Source organism: Uloborus diversus, chromosome 2 (assembly GCF_026930045.1).
Source record: "Uloborus diversus isolate 005 chromosome 2, Udiv.v.3.1, whole genome shotgun sequence".
In the NCBI taxonomy this organism is placed as follows: Eukaryota; Metazoa; Arthropoda; class Arachnida; order Araneae; family Uloboridae; genus Uloborus; species Uloborus diversus.
Genome location: NC_072732.1, coordinates 185,329,061 through 185,352,636, shown reverse-complemented (window position 1 = coordinate 185,352,636; position 23,576 = coordinate 185,329,061). Strand labels below are relative to the sequence as shown.

The following is a 23,576-nucleotide window of genomic DNA, read 5'->3' as shown; positions in this document are numbered from 1 at the left end:
TTGCAAATCTGCTACAAAAGTACCCCAACTCAATTCAGAGGCCAAATACCCTTCCCTCTAACCCCAAAAAGAGGTAAACATTGTCAATGCCAGAGTTCAACTAACCAGATCAGCACTAGTCTTTTTTTACCTCAAATTTCACCAGATTTTCAGAAAGTGAACATATTTTTCTTCTGTTTCTAACGTCAGGTTTAATAGTCACAGAAACGTAGTGTCAATGATGCAAACTATAAGATCGTATAAAACTAAAAAATGTTACTTTTCTTTGCAACGTCATCAACATTACAGTCGAGCACGAACGGACCGCGATATTTACTCGTTATAACCAAGTGCTCGTATAAAACGGGTTCAAAAAAATCATAAAAACTTATACATGCTTGCTTTGTTATTTATATATTTATATCCAGGTCCACAGAAGTTACTTATTTACTTTGAACTGTCTTTTTGTCTCTTGTAATTTTTCTCGAGGAACGTGTGTTCGAAAAACATTGTCATTTGCATGCAGGTTTTTTTTTTTTTTTTGCACTTTAGAAGCCAAGTACGTCGAGGGCTGTTCAAACTATTTACATTTGTCTTTATCGTGGTAACTTTCTTTACTTTTTTCATCTGCATTAGCTTGACTTTCAGCTACAACATCCTCGGTAGTAAGTCTCGGAAATGACGACATTCGTTCCAACAAATGCCGTATTACCCCGCATAATCTGGCATGCCGGAAAAAAAAGCGAGGTTGACCAGCATGCCAGGAAATTCGAAGTTTTCGGTATGCCGGGTAATTCAAGGTTTATTTTGCAACAAAACAAAAGTAAATTTCCCCATTCAGTTCCAATCAGAAAAATAAATAAATCCCAAAGTAATCTTCTTTCAAAAAAAAAAAAAAGTGTATTGCATATAATATGTGCTTTTTATTTATGATAGGTCATTATTAATGGATTTAGTTACATGCCAATAAAGTAATCAATTCAGAAACAATCATCGTTGCTGCGATTTGTTCATATATATTTTTTAAATTTATTTTAGGTTCCCTTTAGAGAAGTAAGTTTAAATTTTATTTATTGGATAGCTATGGTAAATTCTTTAGCACTAATTTAGGGACGGTAACTTACTGCTTAAATGTTTGCTTACTTAGTTTTAATTTAGTTTTCATAAAATTATACGTTATGAAACAATATTTTTCTTGTTAAAATAACAAATGACATTATTCTTTTTTTCCTCAAAATTTAACTGTTTATCAATGCTAAAAAAAGATATGTATAAAATTTATATTTATTTTAAAGCTGAACATATATTTTTTATAGTATTATTTTTTTCCTAACCTTGATTTTTCCGGCATGCCGGAAAGGACCAGGCAAATGTTAATGAAAATCTGGTGAGCCCCGAATTTTGCGACATGCTGGGTAATACGGTATATAATTTTTTAATTGCTCCTCTACTCTATGAATTTCCAAAAAAGGTCGTGTCCTCACTTGTTCTCAAGATGTATGTCTTATCTCATACTCTCGGTTAAAATCAAAGTGTTACGGATTTTTTGCCAAAAACAGAACAACCTTTTCTGAGGTGAAAATCGGCATAAATTTTAAGAATCATAGAAATATTGATTGCTTTAAATGGGGTTTGCTCGTTAAAACGAGTTATGTTCCAGATGACTTAACATTGTACCAACCAAATATTTTCAAAGTCCTCTTTAAACCCGAGTTCCTGTTAAAACAGGGCTCATTATAAGTAGGCTTGCCAGATTTCTGAAATGTGAACTGGGACCGGGACACAGGAATACAGGAATGCTCACCCCTCCCCCCTCCTAGCGTCGCTAAAAAGAGTACACCCCTATGGCTGATTTTTGGAGTGTTTTGTAGGGCAGTTTATTCTCAATGCTATGAATTAATGGTTACTAATTATGAACCTAACAGCGGTATAATAAAAATTCACATAAGCAGATAAAACTTGAACATTTCACGTCTTCGATATAAATATTAACAATTTATTTTAGTAAGAAAAAACATTTTGAATGAGGAATAAAAAAAGTGAACAATATTCGGAAAAACTGTTTATTTTATTGGACTTTTTTGGTTTTAATCATGTTGTAAAAATCCTCACAAGCTAATCTGGTATTAATTTTAGAGGATAATGTTACAAATGATAAAGTAATTATCTTAAATGATCCGTCACAGTTAATTGTTTTTGGACCTTTTTGGTCAATTGTAATCAAATTTATCTTTTTCCGGGACGTGAAGTAATCCGACCTGGACACCAACATTTTGTTTGAAAACCGGGATTTTCCCTGTCAAACCGGGACGTCTGGCAAGCCTAACTATAAGCAAGTTTTCATGTATTTCATGTAAGTTCGACTGCGTCAGGAAAACGTTTTGGTCCGACAGACGAACTAAGAATTTTTGATCTAGTATAAACATTTTTTTTTGTAATATTTCAAATGAAAAACATATACATGGGGTTTGGAAATTCTAGCCAAGATGCTTTAAATAAAAAACAACTTTTTGACCGAAGGTATTTTTAGAAGAGTAGGTCAAACTGAAAAATGCGCACTTCTCCCGTTGTTAAAGCCTTATTTTTAATTACTTTGAGTATTTATCAAAATAGTAAAGTAAGACAAAACAACGTTAAAAGAAGCGCAAATTTTAGCTGTTATTTTAGTGATATCTTTGAGGAGGGGACCATAATCCTTTTTCAACACATTTTTTTCATTTTTATCCTTTCCCTTACGTTTCTTTTTTTTATGAATAAAAAGAGGCTGAGGAGAGTAAATTAAAGAAGCAAAATATGAAATTTTGATTAAAGACGAGGCTAAAATTATTTTCGCATAAAAAAACATTGCATGCAACTAATTAAAAGGATTTTCTTTAAAAACATTTTTTGAATATATTTCCCCTACATGCAAATAAAAAAAAAAGTTTAAAATTATGAAGAAGGATAGTTTATGTTTTTTTTTTTTTTTGGATATAGGAACATAATAAATTGCTATTGAAAGAAAATCCCTCAAATAATGAAGATTTGCTAAAATATTACGAAAGATTAATGAAGCCGCGTATAAAACGTCCGACTAAAAAACAACGGTTACCTCAAATGCGTAACATATTTATCAATTTTCCCAGCTACGCCCAGTAAAGCGTTTTACTGGTTTAAGATTTTGAGCAAACTTGTGAGTCGTATTATTTTATGTGCAAATAAAATAACTTTTGTTAAAAATATTCAGTGAGACACAAACAAGGTTATATATTACTCGCAGCAGGAAATTATGCGCAGATTAAGAGAAAACTAACAATGAGAATCTTCTATAAGGCCCCGAAGGGTGGTTCAAAAATACATGTGAAAAAAAGTTTCTCCTAGATAACAGGCCACCCCTCAATATTTCTAGACTTGTGGATAGTAATGTACTGGAAGAATTTTAGCTTCGTATTTCAACTAAAAGATGCTGCTCCGCCCTTTCTCCCAAACTTCATAAGTGTGGGCAGGCGTTAGAAAAATACATTGAACTGGAAAAACAATGCTATGTATTATAATATACACATGTAATATGCATACACATTGCAATATATTAATGCTACAGCTAATGTTAGATTAAGGGGTCATTGAGCACCCTCTTAAAATTTGAGTAAGCTAAAACTTTTACAGCATAATGCTATTAGTCTAAAAAAATAAGTGGCGTCCTAGACTCAAGCTGAAAAAAAAAATCGCCCTACTGCCCCGGGAAGGTAAACCGCACTATCTGCAAAGTTTGTCTTATTCATTTGAGTGAATGAGGAGAAGAAAAGGGATATAAGATCCAAAATATTAAAATTTTGGAGACAACCAGTACGCAGGTTTGCTGTTGAGCATGATTTAGACAAACTTTTCTATGAAGCCTACTTAAGACTGCAAATTCGAACGCATTTTACTCAAAACTTGAACATGTCCACTGGCATCCCTTTGCTTCTCACTGCCTCGTTTTTTTTTTTTTTTTTTTTTTTTGCATTTTATTTTACTTTAGCTTTATTGTTCAAACTTGCGGAATGGTTTGCACTGAAGACAAAACACGAAATGAATTTCAAATTCAAACATTTTGATTTTGTTTGCAGGGAATCAAAAACGCGTTTCTTCGAATATCTGAAAAATTCATTTCTGTAGATACAGCGGTTTACTTTCTCACAGCAGTATAATAATTAACTCTCCTATTTAAAAATATATTTCAATTATCAACTGTAATGCGAGAAAATTCACATAGTTTCGTCTTAAATCTTAGCAGATAAATAGAAATAGTTGCAAAGGGGAGAAAACTTTGTTGCAAAACGGAAAAGAAATTCAAGAAAGAGAAAAAAAAATGAAAAAGGAATAGAAGGAAAAGAAAAAAATGGAAAAGGAATTTAGAAAAAAATGAAAGGAAGAAAGGAAGAAGAAAAAGAATGAAAGAGGAATAAAGAAAAGTGTAGTTATAGGTAATTGCTTCATCGCCACAGTAAGATAAACAAACGTCATGTGAGGTTCACACATTACCGGAGTTCAATGCGTGCACCGTATGTAGCTCGAACCACATTTAAACTTTACTCAAGTGCGGTACACCCATTAAATTATGAAAGAAATTGCTTTCTGTTTAATAAAATGATTAAACTTGACATTTGTTTTCTTTTTCTTTTTTCCCCTTTTTTTACGAAGTCATAAAAAATCCTTGAACCTGTGAAGTGTTATGGAGCAAACAGCAATTTCATAAGACAATCTGTTGCGTTTCTATGAATATTTAAAATGTGACCAGGACTTTTCGGACAACCTGTATAATGTAATTGTATCAAAAAATCTGAGAAAGAGTCTGTGTGTAAATTATTTGGCATTTTTCAACATTTCTTTCATTTGAAGATAGAATAAAAAACGAACTAAAAGGGTAATTAATTTAAAGTAATTTAGATTGAGGAAGTAGCTTTTTTTCTTTTTGGTTGATTAAATTACTTTTTTCCATTTGCATACGAAGTAGCACAGTGAAAATTTAAAAATCCGAGAATTATTTTATTGTTGTGGTATACATTTTAATGAATTCAGTTACATACATTTGAAATTAAAACTGACGTTGCATACCTGCAACTTAGAGAAACTAAATTATATCTACGCAAAGCTATTTTAAAAAAAAAGAGCTAACAATGCTTAATCACACAAGTTCAGCATTCACCCTCTTTTAAAAAGTCTTTATAATATAGCCTGTGGAGTCAGAGTCAACAAAGATTTTACATCTAATGACAAACTGTCCTCTTTAGTATTCCAATTCAACCCCAACACCTTTAACTGACAATTTTCCAAACACTCACTAGTACTCAGACCCTGGTCAACCCATAAAGATTCCAATTCAACTGAATTAGATCTGAGCTTTCTTAAGTTGAAACCCCCATCTTTCAAAACTGATACGGCATCAGACGACAACTGAAATGCTTCTTCCACGCTTTCAGCTCCAAAATACAAATCATCGACGTATAATGAACTTTTCAACATTTCAACAGTTGTACGCCTATTATCTTCATATTTTTTTATGTGAGTTTTAATTGTAGCACTGAGAACAAAATTTGACATTGTACAACCGAATGGTAATCGATTCATTTGCATAATTTTATATCCCTCAGAGTTATTTGAAGCCCAAATAAATTTCAAATAGTTACGATCATTTTTTGCAATACTAATCATAAGGAAAGCCTTTTCAATGTCTGCATTGAATGCAATTTTAAACTTCCTAAAGTTTAACATAATATCAAGAATGTTAGCGTTTAAATTTGGACCACATTCTAACGCATCATTTAACGAAATATTTTGCTTTAATTTTGAACTACAATTAAAAACGAGTCTCACTTTAGTCGTATCCTTATCAATCCTAACAACAGGACGATGTGGCATAAAGTATTCGTTTTCAGTTCTAATACATTCCTGAACTATACCTAGCCGTTCTTGTTCCTCAATAATTTTATTATATTCTTTAGCCAACCATTCATCCTTCCGAAGAATTATTTGCAATTCATCAAATCTTTTCTTTGCATTACAAAAGTTATTCCCTAACTCAATCGGGGAAAATTTCCATAGCAATCGTGTTTCATATCTACCCTGAATGAATTTTAAATTTGATTGAAATCTATCTATTATACGCTTATCTGTTAAAGTTAATTCTTCCTTATCTGTGATACCTAAAACATCAAGATCCCAAAGAACCTGAACATCCTTTGCAATTACGCAATCCGTAGCCAAAACTCCTACGAAGCTTGAATTGCAATTTTGTTGGACCCCCTGAATAGCTAACCCAAACATCGTTGGTACGCAACTTAATGTTTCATTTATTTTGAACACTTTTGAATCGCAAATTATACCCCAAAACACATCCCCTCCAATTAAAACTTCAATTTCATTTTCACTATTACACATATCTGCAAGGAACAAGCCTTTCTGTTGCAATGCATTTTGAACGTTGACATTAGGTACTGCTAAGGATGCTGAAGTTATTGTTTGCGTTACTAAAACTTCAATTTCAATTGATGATTCAGAATTATTTCTATTTGATAGTTTAAGTTTTGCAACCTCATAAATTCTTTCCGATGTTTTTACCGAACCGAAAGAATAAACTGAAAGCCTTTCCCTTCTAACTATATCTAATTTTAAACGACTTGCTAAAGATTTTGTGATCCAAGATCTTTCAGAACCGTTATCTAAAAGTACTCTAGCAATTTCTACAGAATTTGAATCTTTACCTGCACTTGCAATCACTGAACATGTAAGCAATAAAATATTTGATTTTAAAGCCGACGAATTGCATTGCGTCACAACAGAGTTATTTTGTTCATTAACTTTGTCATTACTTAAAGGTTTATTCTTAGCATTTTCACATAAAACGTAACTGTGAAATTTACTTTTACAAAATTTGCATTCAACTTTTAACCTGCACATGCGACTATAATGATTTTTCGAGAAACATTTAAAGCAACGGTTTTCATTTTTTAACTTATTTCTACGATCTTCGATAGTTTTATACTCACAAAACTCATGATCTGGACTATTACAAAATACACAATGCTTTTTTGTACTAGCCACATAGTTTGCTGTTGCAGCATAGTTTTTATAACTCTTACTGTTACTTGACCCATTTTTACAATCATTCTTATCCGAATTTTCTGAACCAGATTTAAACGATTCCGACCTTAATTGCACAAGTAATGCACGTTCACGCGATTGAATTTCACTTTCTAAGAAAGTAAGAACGTCCTGAAATTTATACCCTTCCGAATATTTTCTATTGAATTCCAAAACAAGATCTCTAGGAACACGATCAAGTATGATTGGTGTTAACAAATTACAGTATGAATCTATTTCAATGCCTAAACTTTTCAAATTCCTAATTTGAACTTCCACTTTTTCAAAAAAATTTCGCAACCTATTTAAATCCCTTGAATTATACACAGCAGGAATTTTCAATAAATTATTCATGTGTAACTGAATCAAAGTATGTGTATTACCAAAACGCCTTTTTAGTAATTCAATAGCCGAATCGTAATTTTCTTCTGATAAAGTAAAACCTTTAATGCAATTTGCCGCAGCACCTCCCAAAAATGTCTTTAAATAATTAAACTTGTCAATTTTGCTTAAATTTGTATTTTTATCAATTGCATTATTAAACTGATTCATAAACTCCAAATATCCCACTGGATCCCCATAGTAGGTTTTAATGTTTAATCGAGGCAATTTTACAGTCCTAACATTCTGAACATTTAATTCTGAGGAATTAACTGAACTGGAATTGTTAGTTTTAGTCTCTAAAAGTTCTATTTTATTTTTTATTCGTTGTTTCCAAAGTACTATATTTTCCGAATATTCTTCGGAAATAGTACAATCCTTTTCAATTTCATCTAGCGGTAAATACGCTTCAATATCCAAATTCACAAATTTCAGACCTTTTTCTTTCTCAAGTAATTGCTCATGAAACTCTTTCAAAATACTCGACTTAGTATCATTATCCTCGCTGCAAGTTTCAATCTTCACCAAAAAGTCATCTATTTTTTTAATTAGTTTAGTTGTCGTCATTCTAATAGCTGCTCTTTTAACTTTTAACTTTTCAATATCTGCCATTTCAATCCTTATTTACTTCAATTACCAACTAACGTATATAAAAGCACAATTTCTATAACTCTCGAATCACGAGCCAAATTTCCTACTATTCAACAACAGTTCAGTTCACAACAACACAGTAGAAATAACACAAACTTCAGTCAAAATAGAAATGAAAAACCACTCACGACCTTTTTGCACGTGCTACAAAATTTCCAACAACTTCCACAAGCAACTTCAAACACAAACTCTCACAATTTCCACCTTTCACGACTTCGCGGCCTGATGCACCAAAAATGATGTCGAGAAACAACTTCTAACTCTTCTGCCACGCGGTTATAACAGATACATGAAACCAATTAACTTAAAACATTTTATTGAAGAAAAATTATGAACTAAATGAACGAACATAAATTAAAATCATAACAGAACTAACAGAAGCAACCTAAGCACTTGAACATGAATTCACTGAGTATATATACACCAAACTGCTTGGCTAATACTGTTGCCATTTTAAAAAACATAAAAGTTTTTCCACAAGTTAGAGTTGGACGAATTTTGAGGAGAAGGAGTTGGAGTCGAGAATAGAAGGTTTAAAGTTCCAAGAGTCGGAGTAGGAAATTTCAGCTCAAACTCCCCAACTCTGCCAATGATTGGGGGAGTCGGAGTAAGAGTCGGACTGATTTTGGGGTAAGGGCGAGGGATGCTTAACCTTTAAATAACATTTATTGGTGCTAAAACTACATAAACATAAAATCGAGCAAAAGGCTACTAAAAGATTAAAGATTTAAAAACTTAAAAAGTAACATTTAGAAAAGTTCGCTGTCGAACGAACACACACTGCACGTAAGCTTCCAGAGAACTCCGCTTCCGACTAAGCGCACGTGTGTTATCTACGCTCGCGTCTCCGCAGAGCCGAGTTGAGTAGAGCGCGCGTGTTCTCTGCCGATTACCATTGGTTACCTGGAGTTGCAAGAGACTGAAGAGGAGTCCTGGAATCCCACTGACCTGGAGTCCCCACAGAGGTAAAGGAGTCGTAGCCGAAGGATCTAAAAATTCCAGAGTTGAAGTTGGAGTAGAACATTTTACTTCTGACTTACCAGCCTGATTTAAAAGACCTGTTTACTGAAGATAAATTACTCCAGGTTTTAATAATAAAGCAAGATATTTTTTAAATGCGCTAAACAGTTACTTGTAGCATTCAAACTAAAAGAATAGAATAATTTTTCCAACAACTGAGGAAAAAAAATTCGATCGATTTGAATTCCAAGTAAGCAAAAAACTAGGCATGACAAATTTCTTAAAGTCAATCGTTTTTTCCGCCTGATTTCCGACAACTTACAATTTTATTTAAATATCTCAAAGTCTTCCAAATCATTTTTAAAGCTTTTGTGCACATCCAAGTTTGTTTTTTTTTTCTATAAAAGTATGAGAGTAAAATAAATAAACAAACAAAAGCAATAATCAATCGTCCTGAAAAAAGTAGGGAGCCTCGAGCTACAAAATAATGGGTCCCACCTACTTGTCGTTGCAGATTCGTCTCCTGTGGTTGTGATGGGAGTACAGCATGTTCCTAGCCAATCACGTGCTCGTTGCTTGTGTCTTCTCAGTACCCGGGAAGCTCGAGAGCAAAAGGATGCTCGGAAATCCTCTCATCCGAGTGAAGGAGAAACCTCGCTTCCGACCGGCTAATACTGCGCGATGACAGCGACATCTGACGGAAAGCGCAATGATCGTGGATGGAGAAAAATAAGGGAACATTTTTGATGTTTTATTAGGGAGGGGAAAAAACTTAGCGAACAATGTTTTTCTTGCTCCTTTTCTTTTCCGATTTGATTCATTAGGTATCAAAAAGAAATTGACATTTTATTTTTTATTTCGTTTCTTTTTCAGTGAAAGTAATTTAATTATGTGATATAGGAAAATTTCGATGTGGTACGCTGCTAATAAATAATACGTATGATTGTGCTTTAAATAACGCAATTAGATATCCACAGAATTAAATATATGAATTTAATTTAATTTAAGTTCAAGATATTTGCCTTTAATTCTGATTTGGAATTTTCACCTAGAAATGACAGAAATCAATTAATCTCGAGACAGTAGGTTGTTTCAACCCGAGATGCAGGTTAAGTTCGAGTTACAGCTCCGTTAAGTTAAAAATAGCAGGTAATATCATTTTCCCGGGGCTTCGAAGCGTTAAAATAAAAGGCAAAAAAACTCATATGAATACAGCAAAAAAGAACACGTGATACTTCAATTTAAGTTCTACGAGTATTTACATATCTTACAGGTGTTCTGTGCGTGTATTCTTGGTCTAACCGCATACATCAGAACGATAATCCAGTTCTTGCAGCTCTACTAAACTATGTGTGGATTCAGAGGTGAGGGATGATATGCCCCCCCCCCCCCTCCTTTTTTAAAGTGATTTAGGGCGCCCAAATCTGCATTTTGGGAACTTACATTTTGGAACGCTTCAGACTCCATATTTTTGTCCAAAACTGACTTTTAAGATACCCTGTTCCCCGAATGACCCCCTCCAAAACCAAAAGATTGACCCACCTTTCTACTGAACATGGTAAATATGTCAACGTTTTTGATACCACGAGTTGCCCTCGTGCTGCGCGATTCAACAGAACTGCGTGAATATATGGCACGTGCGAGAGTATGCAGGAAGTGAACTGCTGCATTGACGTACGCTGTGTAACCAAGGTTCCCGCATAGAACACCTATAAGATATGTATAAAAATAAAAATAAAAAATTGAGTTTTTTCTGTTACTTTTTTTTCTGCTGCATTTGACTCAATCGTTTTTACTATAACATTTCGACCCCGAGGCAGAAAATAAAGAATAAATCTGCTTATTTAATATAAAATCATTATTTTTTTAAGAAGAGTTTTCGGAACGAATGATACAAGGAAAAGCACTCATAGCCAATCAGGGTAGCTTGTATCTAGTTTTTTTTTTTTTTTTTTTTTGATCCACTCATATTTTGATAGCATTTCTGTATATATTAGTGTAAAACTGAATTAAAAAACCTTAAGTATTGCAAAGTGAGTCGTACTTTATAACAACTTAATCTATTACGCACATCAGTACGTACGTTGCGTTTGAAACATGAAAATGAATATACGACTTCATTTTGGCATACAGAACAGAGTTCTTCTTTTAAAATAGCAACAGAAAGCTAGAAGTATTAGTAGTTATGATTTGTAAAACAAATGAAACGTAAGTGTTAACATCAAAATAAGTGAAAAACATTAGGGAAATGAAAATGATACCATTCAAACGTCTTTGTTTTATCAGCCGCCTGACATTCTTTAATTTTAAGAGTAACAAATCTTACACTTGATTTTTCTTTTTTAATCCAGTAAAGGTTGTCCTTTCTCAGATGATTATTTACCCTCTGTCTTTATTTACTTTATCAGCGTTAATATCTTAGTTTATTGCCTATCATTATCTTATGAATTTAACTCTCCTCATTTTGCCCAATAACCCTTCAATTCTTATCTTTTTCCTTTTCTTTTTTTTTATGCTTCTAATTAGACATTGGTATTTGGGGTGGTGGAGGAATAATGGAAAGATAACTTTATCATTTTTGTTTCCTTTTTCTTTACTTCGCATAAATTTATTAGTCGATACTTTTTGCTGTTTTGTGTCACAGTAATGTGTTTTCAAAGTTTCAATGAAGTAATTTTAGAAAACTTTAAGTGAACTGCTTCGCTCAAATTTTAACTGTTTTATTGTATTTGTTCATACAGAACACAAGAAAAGCTCTCTAGTGCATAGTTATCCAAAATTAAGAAATAACAATTATTAAATTTATTTAAAACGAATTAATTAGTATTTTGCCTCGTTAAACACGAAAATCGCCATAAAAAGCAAATTGAAACGACATATATTTCTGTGTGCAAAACTTTCTTTACAATTTTTTGCTTCATAAATTACTTTTTTTTTATATAACTGTTCTCTTTGCTTAAGATTGAGAGAAGTCCCGGTTTGACCGGGATAGTCCCGATTTTAAAACAAAATTCCGGTGTCCCCTATCGGTTTATTTCACGTCCCGTTAAAAGGTGAATTTGATTGTAGATGACTAAAAATATCCAAAAGCTATGAAGGATTTTAAGGATAATGACTTTGTTATTTGTAGCATTGAAATATAAAATTAATATTGAAAAAGCTTTTGAAAATTTTTACAACAACATTAAAACCAAAAAAAAAAAAAAACTTCGAAAAAAAAAAATCTTAACAAAGAAAAGTTTGTGTAAATATTGTTATTTTTTTTTATTTTTCATCCAAAATGTTTCTTCTTACTTAAGTAACTTATAAATATCAACATGTACAAAGCAAAGTTTTTAAATGTATCTGCGTTTGAAATGTACCCCTGGTTTATCTTCATAAGTAGTTACCATTTGTTTACGGCATTAAAAATAAACTATCACTAAAACCGTTCTAAAAACCAACCAAAGGTGGTTGCCATTTTGCACACACACGGTTTTTTTTTTTTTTCCGGAAGGGGGAGGGACATTCCGTTGTCCCGGTTAAACATTTCAGATATCTGGCAAGCCTAACTTTGCTCAAAGTTATTTAGATGATCTAGTAACAGCAATTACTACTGGCAATATCTTATCGATAAAATCTTTTGCGTCTCATGACAATATTGAAAAAAAAATTTAGAAACATGAAAGTAACATTTACAACCCCCATGAAATTGAGCACTTTTTAAAGTACATTGGTGAAAACCTTTTTTGTAAGTGACAAAAATTTTTCCTCTCAAAAGTGCTTTGTGCAAGTTCCCGGGCAAATGCTCATTTGTAAATGAAATGCCCCCTGGGCCCGATTCAATGACCATCCATGCTTCGAGTAAAATGAACTAGATATATCCATCGAAGGCATTAAGCCTAAATTTCTTAACCAAAATCTATTTCTTAGTTGAAAAATACAGGGCGTCCGAAAAGTGCATGACACATTTTAAAAATTCATAGAAAAGCAAAGTGCTGTATCAATATGTTGTTTACGCTATAGTTCTTCATAAACTCAATTTTTTTAATAACATCTTTAAAAAAAAGGGAAAAATATAAAAATTAGTAATCGCTGTATCGTTACAGTAAGGATGTGTTTTTATTACTGTGACAATACAGCCGCCAAAATAAATCATTTATAATTACACTTTTTTTTCTCCTTTTCTTTTTCCTTTTTCTCTACCATGTCATAAAATGTTCTTGAACCAACTAGTGTAGACCCCGGGCCACGTTTACGCAAATTTTTTTCAATGAATTTTCTAATTTTTGTGTTTTAACTAAAGAAATGTTAGACATTATGAAGTTATGAAGCAGTTAATGAATTCAAAATTTGTACATTCAGTTGTTGCTCAGTTTGTGTTTTTAGCCGTAAAAAAAGGTCAAATCTCCCCGGACATGAGGCAAGTTTACGCATAGAGGGGGGCGGCTCTTTTGCGCGTATTAAAAGTGATACCAAGAAGTAAGTGAAATACATATTTAACCAAATTTACATGTTTTATTTCTCTTAAAAAACTGTTTAAAAGTTAGAAAATTACAAATAATCAATTAAAGAACATTTCACAGGCTGAACATAGGGCTTGTAGCTAATTAGAAACAGAAACTATTTAGTTATTTTCATCATCACTGTTAGATTTTACCAACAAAAATAAAGTATTTCCTATCATATACTTGTCATGGGACCACGTTTTGACATCTAAGATATTGAACCCAGTCTTATCCGAGTGCGTCGCAAACCGCATATTGATAGGATAGTTTGTTGCTTTTCTATGAATCTTCAAAATGTGTCACTGACATTTCGGACACCCTGTATGCCAACCAACATCCAGTGGGGCCAACTCTAAGTACATAAAATCTTTAAAGAAAACCTCTCCCTATTGAAGATAATAGAAAAAGCTCGCTTATGATATCAGCACTCAATTTCTGATCACAAAAAAAAACTAGTATGTTGTGGCCATCACGAAACTTTCTTCTATATTTTTCTTTTTTTTTTTCTGATCCCTCCCCATGCTTGACGAGGAAGCAATATTCCCAACAAAAACAAAATGACACATGCAAAAACTTGACGACTATCCCAATGTCTGAATTATTGCGAAAGCAAAGCAAAGAGCGAAAATTGAAAGTTATTTTAAAAGCCTTGCTTGAATGAATTACAAATATTTTATTTGTTAACAAACATAAGATGGCAACAGTTAAAAATTTTAAATCATTGCGATAATATTTCCTATCATTTCCATACAATTAAAATCACGAGAAATACGCAGACGACAATCTATTACGATTTATCTTTCTTATTGTTGCATTAATAAAAATATTTTTATTCGAAAAAAAAAAAAAATCAACACCTCTTGGAGCGATCGGCGTCAAAATAGAACCAAAGCCTGTTTACATATGGATTCACATATATTCCAAATTTCAACCAGAACGTAGCATTACTTCTTGAGATAGGGCACTCAAAATGGAAAAAAAGAACGGGTGATTGCGCTACCCCCTTTTTAGCTGTTGACACAAAAATAAAATCAGTTCTTATACCCACTAAGGGCTACTTGCCGATAAATTTTTCTTTCATTCCGTTCATTATTTCTTGAGATACAGCAGTCACAATTGACGACAAAAAACGTTCTATAGCTCAACCCCCGTTTGAGTTATTGACACCAAAATTGAATCAGCACCTGTTCCTGTTAATACCAACATATGGATCAAATTTTGTTTGATTCCGCCAGTTACTTCCTGAGGAATAGCAAGCACGCGTAACTCGAAAAACGTCCCATTGCTCCACCCCCCTTGGAGGAATTCGCGCCAAAAACTAATGGGCACACGTTCACATAGGGGCACATATGTGTACCAAATTTCGTTCGATTTCATGCGGTAGTTTTTGTTGTAGAGCGGCCACAAAAAACTGGTCACACACAGACGTGACACACATACACACACACATACACACACACATACAGACAGACAGACATTTTCCAAAAATGATCGAAATGGACTCAGCACACCTCAAAACGTTCGAATCCGTCAAAATTCGAAATTCGAAAATTTGCACGAATCCAATACTTTCTTCTATATATTAGATATAGAAGAAAGTAAAAAAATAAAATAAAATAACTCAGTCACATATTCAGTAAATTACCGCCCATTAGCCAGGGCTAAAGCAGAAATACGTGAAATACACCGCCAGCTTAGTCATTTCCAGCCGAGGACTGCAGTTTCGTGCTTATTAGCACTAATCAGCCCGGCACAGGAAAGTTACATATTTAACCAAAAAATGTAACTTTCCTGTGTAATGTCCTGTGCCGGGCTGATTAGTGCTAATAAGCACGAAACTGCAGTCCTCGGCTGGAAATGACTAAGCTGGCGGTGTATTTCACGTCAGTCACATATATTTTTTAAATCGATATATTTCCATACTTCTGTTATTACATCGACTCAACCGCAAAAACAGCTGCATTTCTTCATTCCTGCACACCCTTCCGAAAAAAACCTAGAAACGGGGGTTCAGTAATTCATTTTGCGTTTAATATCGCCTTTTATAAATCACCTGTTAAGGCTTTAAGAAAAATCAAAAGCGACGTTCTAAAAGGTTCGTCATCTTCTTTTCCGCATTTCTCCAAATCTCCAGGCATTCCGGGACATTCCAGGGAAGAACTTAAGTGCGCCATCGCGTGAGGATCAGCTATTTAATCTTTTTAATAGATATGCGCCACACGGAATATCGCGGCGTTAGAGGATCGATATTCTTTATAATGGCTTTATTATTGACAGTTACTTCGATACAGCGAGTTTTAAAAGCTTTTCCCAGAGATGGTTTGTAGCTGGAGCGGAAGAAAAAGAGCAAGAGATTCGTGGCTGATGAAATTGCTCTCGTATGCGTCTTGGAAATTTCGTTGAAATTTTAATTTCTAGAAACTAGTTTGAAGAGAAATGTTAAATTCGGATACAAATATAAGTAGTTTTGCATTTAAATAACAGGATTATTTGCATAACTAGATCAAGCTCTGATGTACGGTTCTGAATCTTTGTTAAAGGTTGAATTACGTTTTAACGTGGTTTAAAAGATTTTGTTGGAATCCACAACAAGAAAGAACGATTACGTTTAAGCTGCTTAGTGAGTTAATGTTTATTGGTTAACCCCCCGGCTCCGTTTTCTTTCGAAAAGAAGAAAGGAATGAAAGAGAATGTGTTTGAGTTCAGCTCAAAATAAAAAGAACACATAATGGGTTTCGCTGTTATCTAGGGTAATTCAACTGTTTAGTTAAAAAAAAAAACAGTTTATTACTTCTCAAATATAAGAGTGCCTCTCCCGCAGTTTAAGGTATTTTTTCATTGCATTGTTGTTCCTTTTGCACATTTAACCTTACTATTATCTTTTTAATTCATATTTCAAACTTCAATAATAACATTAAATTTCTGCAGTTATGAAAGAGCATTCACGATATTTATTACATATTTTTTAATCATACACACAGGGCCGTATTTAAGGAATGGGTTTTTGAGGTTCTAACCCCGCCCGAAAATTGAAAAAAAAATTCTGAAATTGCTTTTTATTTACTTTTTTTTAATTAAAAATTGTTATTTTTTTATTTTTTCCCAACTTCATTTAAAAACTGATGTTATTATTATAGAAGAATAGTATAAGCTCAGCGCTTTATGTGCAGTATTTATTTTTATCGCACTTGTTGCGAGCACCATTTCTTACAATACAAAACATTATGACGTTTTCCTTCAGGTTTTGAAAGCATGTGGCAAACAAAAACTTTAAAATCTTAAAACATGAAAGTAACAAACTCTATATTTAGCATTTGTTTTTAGTGTCATAAAATATGAGTTTTAGAAGTATTACTTTGAATGCGGGTATCTATCATTTTAAGTTAATAAAAAGACATTGATTTTTAGATACGTCAGCTTTTACTTGCTCATATTAATGCATCTAAAGCCCCTCTCCCTTTAAGTAACCTAGTCCTAGTGTAACAAAACTGAATATAATATATGAATTAAATAAAACCTGATTGATCATACGATTTCCCGAGAAATGTGCTTTGTAAAACAATCCCTCTAAGCAAAAGTACTACTGTATACTGATGAACTCTATTGTACTAATGTATACTACTTTATTCTATTGCATTGTACTGCATGCTGTAAATTACATTTCTTATTTTTTATGTTAACGCTAGTACCTAAATAGCCGTTTTTAACATTTTGAGAGTTCTTTACTTTTTTCAAGTGTTAATAAGGCATTTTTTTAAAGTTACTGCAAGTCAGTGTTCTTTGTCACTGACACTGTGTGAGCAAACTTTCATGTTCAATTCATGAAAGTATCTCATTTCTTACTTCCAGTAGAGGTTTTCGTCACTAGTTGTAAATCTCTAAACATTCTCTTACACTAACTTCATGATGCCAAACTTTGTACACACCGTTTTCATTACATTTTCAAACTTCACCTTGAGCCTAAGTAACATTTAACTGGAACCACGCAGAATACCAGCAATTTATTGTTCCTTTTCTGAATCAAAAACAATGTATTTTTAACGCATTTTTTTTACACATGGTACGAAATTTGAATAGACAGCAAACGTCCCTATAAATATAAAGCGTGTTCTCGTTTAACTTGCAAGACGTCCTTTTTTGCATCCGTTAATCCCAGATGCACACTTTGGATTGCAAAAATGGTCAAAGTAAAATGCAGATTTAAGATATGGGGAGTTTAAGCAAAAAAAAAAAGAAAATACGAAATCAACTTTTTATAAAAACCCTAGGTCCCCTAACTTATATTTAGGAAAATAATCCTCATTGAAAAATAATTGCAACCAGAGGTGTACCTAGCACGGGTGACACCCACAGCGGTAATTTGTGGCGTAACCCCTCACCCTCCACCCCCCGCCCCCACGCGCACACACTCAACCCGCCAAAAAAAACAGGAAAGCCGCCAATTTTCAGAGACAAATTTTTTATGTTATTGAATATGTTAAAGAACGGTTTTCATTTCTTTTCGTATCCTTTTTTATGTTATGAAAACATTACACATCAATATCCTTCTTTTACTTCACTTAAAACTAGTGAATCATCATAGTTAGCTCCTTACTGACAGGTTTAGAATTTCTGATGCTGATATGAAGGCACTTGTCTATCGCTAAGTCTATTTGTTTCGCTTTGTACTAAAGTATTCTCCCCCCCCCTTAATCGGAGTATAACTTCGATTAATCGAAATAATCGGGAACGGACTATCTTCGGCAAATCAAAAATTCCCTAAGAAAGAGAGTACGTAAATGTGACCGTCAGGATATCCCTAAAATTTGACTCCGTGTTCAAAACATGTACACATTTACAGAATGACAACTATATTTTCGCATTTCTCTTCAATTTCAAACATAAATACGTTGTTACTTTGAGTTTTCTCATACAAAATTAATTAATAGGTTCAAGGAAATCAACTTCATAAAAAGGAGGTTCCGGTTTAAGGACTTTCGGAAAATCGAAGTTCAACTATACTTTTTATTCAAAATATGTGTAACAAAATTAGCAATATCTTTCCTACTTGAACATACGCCTTTTCCAAGCAAAACCATTAAAACGTGGACCCATTGTTTTTCCTCTTTCAACTCCCTAAAATTTTGTCTTTCAGCTGAATGCCGGATCGTGTTCCAAAACATCCCGAACAAATACCAACAAGTTTTCACATAATCATCTTAATCTCTCGATCTTAGAAAGACACTCCAGCAAATGTTCTATGGTGTTCCATTATTCGTCACATGCGAGCAGAAAGTCCGTGACAGTATAATTGGACGCGAGCCCAAAAGACTTTAATTTGTCATAACCGTTCGGAACAGATGTGGCTGAAACTACTGTCACCAAATGATATGGAATGTGAAATTAAGTGGAAAAGTTCACAGAAGCTTCTGGTAAATGATTTATGCTTCCTGAAATATGTTTACTCGAGAACTAATTATCGCAGCAATCAAATGAAATCTTTTTTATTTTCACCGATGTATAAATGAATAATGATTAAATTTATTCCCCTTTTCCAAGACTTAAAAATTCCGCTAAGTTTATAAAGTACTTGCAATTCATTAAATGTCGAAGAAGTGTTTATTAATTACTCGAAGAAAGAAGTTCATTTTCTGTATTGACTAAGTAGTAAATTTGAACTAATATCTCAACGAGAGCGAATCAAGTTGTTTTACAGTACGTCCCTCGTATAAGACGGTACTTGTGCAACAAGGTTTTGATGTTATACGATACCAAATTTGCGATTATTATTGCATGGCTTTGATATTACACTCGGTACGATCCTAGAGTTTAATACTTCATGGTTTTGATATAACACGAATGTTTAAAAAAGATGGAATTTCATTTTTGTTTAATACATTCTGTTAAATGTTTGATAATTACTCTAATAAGTTTTTACTTTGTTTTTATGAAACTAGGTTTCGATGTAACTCGGTACACATCTCTTCATTCACATTGTTTCTAAGTCTCGTATAACACGGTTTCGATACAACACGATACACATTGACATGATTTTTACTATGTTAATGGTTAATTAGGCTAAAAAATAAGTCAAAAGGTTATTTTTAGAAAAGTCTCGTATAACACGGTTTCGATACTACACGGAACGAATTAACCGTGTAATACGAGGGAAGCCTGTACTTATATTGATTTAAAAGTTAAGTCGTTAGTGGTTAAATTATGGAAACCAAAAAGAGTTCAAAATAAATTGGTTAAAAGTTTTTTAGTGCATGGAAAATCAATGAATGAACAAAAAATATAGCACGCAGCGGAGTTAAATCATTATCAAAATGTTCTTCTTGAAGGAAAATTATAATTATTGTATGATTTGAAACATCCTTGTTCATTTGTCAAATCATACATACACAGAAAAAATATTGAATAAATCCTTTGTGCGTAAAAAGTGAAATATTCATCCATTTGCTCATTTCTATTGCATTAAAAAGAACTTTCCGTATATCACCGAAACACAAGTCTGCAGTAATTTGCAATTTGTGCTATTAGATGTTGCTATTACTTATTTCTCACTTATTGTACACATAGAGCTTTATTTCTAACAAAAAAGTGAGGGAGTCATACCTTCGTTGGAACATATTCATACGTAATTAGCTTGCATTTTGACAAAAATATTTAAAGACAAATAAATTCAACTACAGTAAAAATAAATAAATAAACGAAGTACAGGTGCTGATTTTCCATGAGCTGTTGTGAAAATTAAGTTCTGTAACTCGAAGGCATTCATTAATTTTTCTGTATTGAAACGTTTGATTGTATCTTTAGCTGAATGCAACTCAGCAAGTGGGCGGTTATATTGCGATAAATGTTATAAATTTAATATTTTGGTTAGACTCGTGGTACGTAAAGACATTAAAAATAAAAAAACGATGAAAGATGTTAAAGTAAGAAATAGGGCAAAAACTTTGGTAACACAAATCATACGATAGAATATATTTTCAAATAAAGGAATTACCGTGTATCGCCGTTCTGGTATTACTTATCTGCGACGTATGGTAATGTGTCGTATATGAAGATATATCATCACACGTCGCAGTTGAGAGAGAAATCTGCTGAATTTATACCTGTTAGTAACAGAAAGAAGTTGTCAGTTGTGTACCAATTTTTGTCATATGTGTAGGGCCCTGGTGGCCTGATCGGTAAGGGGTTGGAATCATAAGCGAAGGATTCCGGGTTCAATGGCAGTCTCCGAAGATGCTCAGTGTTCGTCAATGGTGACTATGGCACGTTAAATATATTGTGGTCACAAACTCCTCCAAGTGAATCAGTACTTCTGGGGGTGCTGGACCAGGGGTTGTTCGGCTTCTGTTTGGTCAAATAAAACAGGTCTTCAGTTCCCCTTCCAACCGTAAAACCACAAATAGTAGTAGGTATGGGGATCCTGGAGTGTGATACGATATATGTGTGAACATTTATGTTAGGAAAGAACGTGAAGGATTATGAGCAGCGGCGTAGCTATGGAGGGGCGATCCACCCCGGACGGCACTTTTCGGAAGGGCGACAATTTCAGACTTTTGATGCGGAAAAATTTAACGCGTTTTTCCAATAAGGAAATCATGCTTTTGATCTATTACTGGAGGTTTAAAAAAAAAAATCTTCGTATTGTAAGATTTTAGTACGACTAGATGATAATAAAATCACTGTAATGCAAAAACTTTTTCTTGTGGACATCTCAGCATTATTGTTTGTTTTTTGTCTTCCTTTGTTTGAAGCTACAGACTGGGGGAGGTGGTAGTGTAAAGTCAAAGGGCCATGTTTTCTTTTCTTTCCTTTTTGCTGTTAAGGTAAACTATTACGGAGAAAACAGTAAATTTCATAACCTTTCGTAAAATGATGAAGCTACCATTTGATTTTATGTAAGTTCCTAGAAAATCACAGTATTTAAAAAAAAGAAAAAGAAAACCCCCTTTTTTTAAGGGAAATGACAACAAGAGTAAAAGGAGAGGTCTCACATGGTGGCCGATTTCTCGCTCATTTTCAAGATAGCTTTTTCTGTTTCAACAATTGCTTTGATTGGTCATTGACTACAAACTTTTCACTAAGACAAAATGAATTTTATGTTTATTTTATAAAAAAATATTCACAATTCAAATATTAATTGCTTGTACTACTGTGACATATCAAATAATTCCTTTATACAATGAGATTTACATTTAGTCATTTATTTTAAGAAAGGTTTTTAATTAGTAAAATGATCTCTAGGCAAAGCCTTTCACATTTTGATCTCAATTAGTTAAAAAAAGAATCATCCAAATTTGGTAATATAGCAGTACAGGATCTAGGGAAGGGGAGGGGGTGAATCTTGCTTGTACTCAGGGTGGCAACTTCTGAGTTTATCAACATTAGGTGATTTGCTCAAGCACGGATCCAAAAGGGAGTTATAACTCCCTTTGAGAAAATAAATTTTCTCCCAAACTTCCTTCCCCAACCAAACCCTCTGAATTCTCTCTCTCTCTCTCATGACGTTATCTGTCAAACAACGGCTGAAGTCGCGTTTTTAGGACGTCATTTTCAAAAACTTTCAAGGGGAGACAGAAAAACAATCTGACTTCCCAACATTTTTGGAAATATTTGGAAACTTATGCCGTCAAAGATAGATCACAATTGCGTTTTTGAACTTCGTCATCGAAAAATTTCCAAAGAGCTCCGGAACATTCCCTATTATATTTAACGTCATCAAAGACAAAAATTGATTTCAAGTTTGAAAATATTTTGGCATTAACATTCAGCTTTTGTTGGAGTTAGGGGAGAGACCCTTACAACACTAGATACAGCCTACATTTACGTGTTTTTCAGTTTTGTTGAAAAGCTTTCCAGACAGTGCCCCCGAACCTTCCCCAATATCTTCACTTATCCAAAGATAGCCTAAAATTGCTTTTTTAACACTTCAGTTTCGGAAATTTTCCTTGAAAAGTCCTGACCCCATAACGTCACCAAAGAATGCATAAAACTAATTTTAATAATGAAAAAAAAAAGTCTGGAGGGAGCTCCAAGCATCTTTTCTATAAGTGTTACTAAAAATTGCTTAAAATTCCGAATTTTGACCTAATTTTTGGAATGTTTCGGTGGGGCTCCAAATTTCTTTTTTCTTTCTTCTGCAAGAAAAATAAAAAGATAAAAAAAAATATGTTTCTTTATCTTGTTTAATTAAATCTTATTAAAATACGTTTGACTCTTTATTGTGTCAACTATTTCCCATCATAAAGGGCGGCAAATAGTTTAACCCGTGGCGGCAGTGGGAACAGCCCCAGGCGGCAGATAGTTTAGTTACGCCACTGATTATCGGGGATGAAAATTACTATTTATCAATTTCGAATTGATGTTTTGTTGATCTCCGGAGTGCAATATAGGTAAGCTCCACTGCTTATTCCCTAATTTGTAAATGTTCGCTATAAAAAAAATATGGTTGGAGCTAACTAAAATTTTCTGACTCTAAAAATGGACCTATTTTGTAACTGGATTATAACACAAAAAAAAACTTGTTAGTGCCTTTTATAAGCTAACACTCTATCAAACAGTTAAATATCCTTTGTATAACCACATTATAAAAACTTTTTTTTACTATTTAATGTTTATATTTTTCTTATAGTCAACTACTAAAGCACACTAAAATATATTTCATATTCAATGTACTTTTAAATGAATCAAGCATCAGTTTTTAGAAAAAATACATGTACAGAGAAAGTTTTTAAGTTCTCTCTCTTTACATTACCATTTATACGAAATATATAGGCAGTTCTTTCACTGAATTTTTGTTCCAGACATATTCAGTTTGTCAATGGGTTTCGCTCCTTCGGAGAACAAAAGTTTTGACAGAATAATATGTTACCCTATAAAAAGGAAAATGACGTTTTTCTCATACTAAGAGATTTAGTGAATTGCAAGTTTCTCCCAATTGTCAATATATAATAAAAATATTGACAGTTTAAAAAGAGTTTCTGAATTCAAAGAATAAGAAAGTAAACACATTTACTCGTATGTTAC

The 23,576-nt window shown here is 33.2% G+C and overlaps 1 protein-coding gene across 2 annotated transcripts in view; it reads right to left on the bottom strand.

Annotated features, from left to right (window-relative positions):
- The window catches only part of LOC129217559 (uncharacterized), a 207,512-nt gene that overhangs the window by 107,128 nt on the left and 76,808 nt on the right, over window positions 1-23,576 (bottom strand). Inside the window, exon 1 of one of the 2 annotated variants that reach the window (XM_054851883.1) lies at window positions 9,575-9,702. The exons of the other annotated variant lie outside the window; for it this stretch is intronic. Within the exon in view, the coding sequence (XP_054707858.1) occupies window positions 9,575-9,621 (47 nt within the window). The 5' untranslated portion in view covers window positions 9,622-9,702. Of the gene's footprint in view, window positions 1-9,574; window positions 9,703-23,576 lie in introns of those variants that run through there. 2 annotated transcript variants of the gene reach the window in all.